Source organism: Topomyia yanbarensis, chromosome 1 (genome assembly GCF_030247195.1).
Source record: "Topomyia yanbarensis strain Yona2022 chromosome 1, ASM3024719v1, whole genome shotgun sequence".
In the NCBI taxonomy this organism is placed as follows: domain Eukaryota; kingdom Metazoa; phylum Arthropoda; class Insecta; order Diptera; family Culicidae; genus Topomyia; species Topomyia yanbarensis.
The window spans coordinates 70,912,502-70,919,691 of NC_080670.1; the positions used below are offsets into that span (position 1 = coordinate 70,912,502).

Here is a 7,190-nt window from a genome sequence, read left to right on the forward strand (position 1 = left end):
AAGCAGATACCGCCATCGCGCGCAGTCGCCATCATTCTACTTGCGTACAGCCATTGCGACTCAGCAGTTCTGGATTCGTTTGACGTCGCCATTGGAGTTTTTCGGATTAGACCAGGAAAGCTAAAATATACAAGGCCTATTGGATAGGCTCACAAGGTGAGTATCTGTCCAATAACTCCATCTAAGCTTTCATCGCTACCTGGTCGTTTTTTCTACGTTTATTTCTTCGGTACATATTTCACTACGCACGGTGTTCATACGGTGGACGAAACACCTTGAACGGAGGGGACTTCCATTCTCTTTCTCGGAAAGCATTTTTGGCATCGGAGGAAGTTTCCTGGATCAACAACAGGACAATCGCTTGGTACGGGGATCGCTGTGCATGGCTTGGGAGGTTACGGAGAACGTCGCTGGTATATTCTGACAAGATTGTTCATCAGCAACGGGTTGGTAATTCGCCGGCGGCCATTTTGGAAGACGGAGTCTACATTCATCGTCAGAAGTGCTGAAATACGGTAGCGAAGCGCTACCACCTGTGGTTCTTCTACACAACGGGAAGAAGGAACGAGTCGCAGTTATAAAGTCGAGTACAAGGCCTGTAGTGACAGGCTCCCAGGTGAGTACCTGTCCTACTCGACATATTGGTTTCGTTTTGTGCTGCGCTTGTGCATATTTACAGTTTTGCAAACAATACTGTCGGCATCATTCGGATCATCGGGTCATCATACGGCTGTCTTGGCTATTGACGTCATTATTGAGGATCTGGAGAAAATTAGTAGCAGCTTTACGAGTTTTTTTCGGAGAGTTCCTGAGAGATAAAAGATACAAGGCCTATTTGACAGGCTCACCAGGTGAGTACCTGTCCAAATCGATAAATCTCTCTTGGAAGGGTTCTCCGCTTGGTATATTTCTAGGAGACGATTGCTGATCCAAAACTCTCCAGCTCAACGGATCTGACTATGGGTAAGAAGCTGAAACCCAAGATCCACGTTCGGGATAGCATCGTAGATTTTCTACTGCGGACGGAGAAATTTCTCAACAGTAGCCAAGCAACCGACGAACTCCAAATACAGTTTCGTCTGGAGAAACTCGAGGCGAAGTGGGACGAGTTTGAGGAGGTTCAATGCGAAATCGAGGGATCGGAGGAGCATGAAGAGAACACGGAGGCACATCGGCAAGTTCGGGCGGAATTCGAGGAGAAATATTTCGAGGTAAGGGCAGGGTTGGTTGGCAAGTTACCACGGCGGACTCCAGCGCCGACACAAAACGGATCTAGTTCCGAACCGGCTGGTGTACACACTTATGTGCGACTACCACAAATAAATCTACCGGAATTTGATGGTAGTTTCGAAAAATGGTTGCCTTTTCATGACACATTTCGAGCCTTGATTGACTCTTCACCGGAACTCAGTGGTATTCAAAAATTCCACTATCTGCGGGCGTCTCTTAGGGGTGATGCGTTAAAGTTGGTCGATTCGTACCCAATGAGCGAGGCGAATTACAGGGTTGCTTGGAATGGTTTGGTTGCACGGTTCTCTAATGGATATCTTCTCAAGAAGCGGCATTTGAATGCGATGTTCGAGTTCCCGAAAATTCGGAAAGAGTCAGCAGCGGGGATTCATGACGTCATCGATTGTTTCGAACGTAACACCAAAATCTTGGATCAACTGGGTGAGAAGACTAGTGGCTGGGGAGCAATGCTTACTCATCTATTGGTATCTAAGCTCGACGACGTCACACAAAAACATTGGGAGGAAAGCGTTTCTAATGAGGTCGAACCTTCGTTTACAATACTGGTGGATTTTCTCAAAAAACAAACACGGGTTTTAGATGCAGTTTCGGTGGACCAACGGATGACTACGTCAAGCAGTCAAGCTGCATCAACTGGGTTCAAATCTCGTCCTGCAAAGGTTTCGGTCAACTCGGCGACCGGAAACAAAGGTCCAAGCTGCGCATCCTGTGGTGATCAGCATTCTATCGCTCAATGTACGGCATTCAGCAAACTTCCGGTGGACCAACGGCTACAGCTAACAAATTCGAAGCGTCTTTGCAGCAATTGTTTGGGACGAAATCATATGGCGAGAGACTGTCCTTCCAAATTTCGGTGCAGAACTTGCTCTAAAAAGCACCATTCTCTTCTTCATCCTGGATTTCCTGGTTCTGGTACTGCTCCCACCTCCACTGCCTCTTCTTCAGCCACACAAAGCATACAAGCTACGGCTCCATCAACCTCTGGTGGTGCATCGAACTCCGGTGGTACAGTAACAAGTTCGGTTGCATCAATTTCCTCCAATATGGCTATGGGGCTTTCTGGAACACATGTATTTTTGTTAACGGCGGTGTTGAAAATAAAGGACAGCTGGGGTAGAACGCATCTCGCTAGGGCATTGTTGGATTCCGGTTCTCAAGCGAATCTGATGTCGGAGAATTTGTCTCATCTACTCAAACTACCTAGACGAAATAAAAGAGTAGAAATCAGCGGTATTGGGTGCTCAAAGAAAAGTATAGCTCACGAAGTTTCTGCTGTTGTTTCGTCACGGGTTTTGGATTTTTCTTTGTCAATGGACTTTCTGGTTTTGAGGCAGGTAACAAGCGACCAGCCGTCTACTTCTTTACCATTGGCAGATTGGAAACCACCAAACGGCATGGAGCTAGCCGATCCGGAATTCTTCGTCTCTGGTCCGATCGATTTGGTGCTTGGGTCTCAATTCTTCTACGATTTTCATCTACTCGATGGTGGCCGGATACAAATTTGCAAACTCGGATCTCCTTTGCCGATATTCGTCAACACAGTATTTGGTTGGGTAGCTGCGGGCGAGTCGGAGTGGTCTACAAGAAAAGCTACCGTTAGTTGTCACGTTGCGATCGCCGAACCGCTGGATAAGATCATCGAGAAATTCTGGGCAATTGAGGAGATGTCAGAGAAGCCACTTCGATCACAGGAAGAGAAGGACTGCGAACAACACTTTCAAAGCACGTTCACCCGTAACGAATCGGGACGCTATGTAGTACAGTACCCAAAACGGAATGGGTTCCACGACAAAATCGGCGATTCGAAGGGTGCGGCCTTACGACGATTTCGGCAGCTAGAAAGGCGTTTGGAGAGGGATTCAGACTTACGTGACCATTACAACGAATTCCTACAAGAATACCTTGCAATGGGGCATATGCAACTGATCGGAGAAATGGAGGATACACTGGATGAAGGGCGCACTACTTACTATTTGCCCCATCATCCTGTGTTTAAAGAGTCTAGCTCAACGACCAAGGTACGGGTAGTGTTCGATGGATCAGCGAAAACCACCACAAATCACTCGCTCAACGACACTCTACTTACGGGTCCAGTAATTCAGGACGATCTGCTGGACATCATGATCCGTTTTCGCAAGCACGCCGTTGCGTTAGTTGCAGATGTGGCCAAAATGTACAGGCAGGTACGCATTCACCCGGAGGACGCATCGCTTCAACGGATCCTGTGGCGCTTCGATCAGGCTGAACCGATTAAGGTGTACGAGCTACAGACGGTCACTTACGGATTAGCGCCATCATCTTTCCTTGCCACTCGCGTACTTAAACAGCTTGCCATAGACGCCGGTGACAAATACAAGTACGCTGGTCCTGCTGTAAAGAAAGATTTTTATATGGACGATTTTCTTTCCGGAGCAGAATCGATTTCGAAGGCGAAACGTTTGCGAAGCGAAGTTCAATCCCTTATGGCTGAAGGCGGATTCGATTTGCGGAAGTGGAGCTCCAATCAACCGGAGGCTTTAGCCGACTTACCTTCCACAGCTCTAGAGGAGCAATCCACGCTACATTTCGATGCAGAAACAAAGGTGAAGACGCTTGGAGTAGTGTGGGAGACAGGAACGGACCAACTGTGTGTTGAGATACGAGCAACGGAATATGACGATCAATGGACAAAAAGGAAGATATTTTCGGAGATTGCGCAATTATACGACCCGCTTGGTATCGTGTCACCTGTGATTGCTTGGGCAAAAATTCGGATGCAACACCTCTGGTCGGTTAATGTCGACTGGGATGATCCGATTCCACGCGAGATCGAATCTAAATGGAATGATTTCCATTCACAGCTGCCCCTACTAAAGCAATACAAAGTTCCCCGTTATATATTTACACCAGAAGCTACAACAGTTCAATTCCACGTATTCTGCGATGCATCGGAAGTAGGCTATGGAGCATGCATTTACTCTCGCTCAGCCAGCAAGGAAGGTAAAGCTCAAATCCAGCTCATTGCGGCAAAATCAAGAGTCGCGCCAATCAAACGTCTTAGTTTACCGCGCCTTGAGCTGTGTGCTGCATTATTGGGTGCCAAACTCTATACTAGAGTATCCGCAGCGCTGGGGATGGAGGGAAATCCTTGCTGGTTCTGGTCGGACTCGACGGTCACGTTGCACTGGATCGCAGCACCCCCAAACACTTGGCAAACGTTTGTGGGCAATCGCACATCTGAAATCCAGCTACTGACACACGGACATCCCTGGAACCACGTGAAGGGTACAGATAATCCGGCGGATCACGTTTCGCGTGGTATGTTGCCGGCAGATTTCATCGTCGACATTCTTTGGAGGAATGGTCCCGGATGGCTGGCAGACGAAGTGGATAAATGGCCAAAGCATGTACACCCGCTTCTTCCAAACGAGGACATCCTGGAACGAAAGAAAACGGTTTTAGTGGTTCAGTCAACGTCGCAGGAAAACCCGTTATTTGAGCGCTATTCTTCATTCGGGCGTCTAGTTCGAATCACTGCTTACCTTCGTCGATTCATTACACGCTGCCGCTCTAAACATCATGCATATGAAGCATTCCTTTCGACGGTGGAGCTGCAAGAAGCAAAGCAAACCTTAGTAAAGGTGGTTCAACAAGAAGTGTTCCCAGAAGAATTGATTCAGTTGAAGCAAAAACGTCCGGTTCCTTCAAAATCACCCCTGAAAAATCGATATCCTTTCCTAGACGAGAATGGCATAATACGTGTCGGTGGCCGGCTGCATTTCTCCAACGAAAACTACCAAACCAAGCACCCTATGGCTCTTCCCAACAAGCACCCCCTTTCTCGTATAATTGCAGCGCATTTCCACTCGCAATGTTTTCATTCTGGCCCCCGAATGACCCTGGCAACAATGCGTCGAGAATTCTGGCCGGTTCGCGGAAAAACTCTTGCCAATTATGTGTGTCGCAAATGTACAATTTGTTTCCGCCACAACCCTGTCCCTGTAGCCCAACCTCAAGGACAGCTTCCCAAGGCACGCATTGTCCCTAGTCGACCATTCTCAATCACCGGTGTCGACTACTGTGGCCCTATATACTTAAAACCTGTTCATCGACGAGCGGCCCCCCAAAAGGTTTTCATTGCTGTGTTTGTTTGCTTCGCTACCAAAGCCACTCACCTGGAACTCGTGTGCGATTTGTCAACGGACGCATTCATTGCCGCACTTCGACGCTTTATTGCCCGGCGCGGCTTGCCAACGGAAATCCATTCTGATAATGGTACAAACTTCAAAGGAGCAAAAACCACACTCACGGAAATGCATCGCCTATTTAGCATCAAACACAACAAGGAAAAATTAATCAATGAATGCAGCAGCAAAGGAATCACTTGGCGGTTCATTCCACCTCGAGCACCAAATTTCGGCGGCCTTTGGGAAGCGGCTGTCAAGACAGCGAAGTCCTCTCTGGTAAAAACAATCGGCTGCCGAAAACTTTCCTACGAGGACATGGTCACTGTCCTCTACCAGATCGAGGCAAACATGAACACTCGCCCACTAACGCCACTATCCGATGACCCGACCGAATTAGACGCACTGACACCCGGCCATTTCCTGACTGGCGGTCCACTTTTAACCCTCCCGGACCCTCAGTACACCGAAATACCAACAAACCGATTGCGGCACTATCAGCAGTTGCAACAACTGATTCAACATCACTGGCAACGTTGGCGGAAGGAATATCTTACCGAGCTCAATCAGCAGTGGCAGAAATCCGGTTCCCCGGTGGACATCCGTGTTGGCCAAATGGTATTGCTGCAGGAGGATGGAAAACCTTCCGTCGCTTGGCCACTAGCAAGGATCGAAGCAGTTCAACCCGGCGATGATGACATCATTCGTGTTGCAACCATCAAAACAAGAAGTGGAACATACATACGACCGATTCGCAGATTGTTTCCACTTCCTTTCGACCAGCAATTGGCGGTGCAGCAACAGCAACGAGCAGCAGCTGAAAGTGAAGAAAAGTTGTTAGAAAATTAATCATACTTACCTGTTTTTTTGATGATCCAATATATGTAAATTAGACTTAGCTAATTTAGGTGGCCGGTAATGTTGACGTTTCACACTAGCACTGATCTCAACACAGCATAGCTGTATGATTGACAGATGAGACGAATGAGCGTGTCGTTCTCACTGGTTAATACATATGTGTATAAACTTAACGAAAGAAGTGAGAGACATTGAAGAGAGGAGAGATGGGGATAAAATGATGAGAGGAGAAATTAATGTTTCGAGAGAAGTCTCTAGCATATGTTTTTTTGGTAACTTTCTGTATGTGGTATGAGTTTAAAATTATCGTCATTCGTAATCAGCCTTCATAGCGATAGGTTCGTCACCGTCCGTAGTGACGTATAAAGAATTGTACTTAGTCTGTAATATTATGTAGTGAAATAAACGTGTAAGGTAATAAATGTAGTTTAGTGTCAGGAAATAAAGTGTTTGATGTGTATTGTGTTATGTGTGTACTACATGATTTCCGAACTGGCACAGTGACGCTATCTGCGCAAAAGTAGTTCAACTAAAACTACAGATGGACACGGTAAAATCGGGTACGGACTAAAAACCACGGAGGAACGCTATTTGGCAAGGGTCACAACAAACACTTTACATAGGGGTCATTCCATGCGAAGTGATCAAGGCACGTGTAATCGACCTCCACGGATTTGAACAAAATTTAGAGGAATTGTTCATCTAGGGCCAATATATAAAAACCCAAATTTTTGTGACAATTGAACCACCCCTCGGGTCATGGGATCACCCCCCGTTTTGGCAAATTGTCAAAACCCTTGATTTTCTTTTGATCATATCTCCGGTTCTATTTACTCTAGAATCAAACCACAGGATGGCTTTTGAAGAAAATTGTTCAAGGAGTCTATAAAAAATATTATTTTTTGTCGACAGTGTTGC

General features: G+C 46.8%; 1 protein-coding gene across 1 annotated transcript; it reads left to right on the top strand.

Moving 5' to 3' along the window:
- The first annotated feature begins 959 nt into the window (after positions 1–959).
- Positions 960–6,263, top strand: LOC131696123 (uncharacterized). Its single transcript, XM_058984670.1, has one exon. It carries the CDS (start codon positions 960–962, stop codon positions 6,261–6,263), a length of 5,304 nt encoding a protein of 1,767 aa, XP_058840653.1.
- Positions 6,264–7,190: the final 927 nt, after the last annotated feature.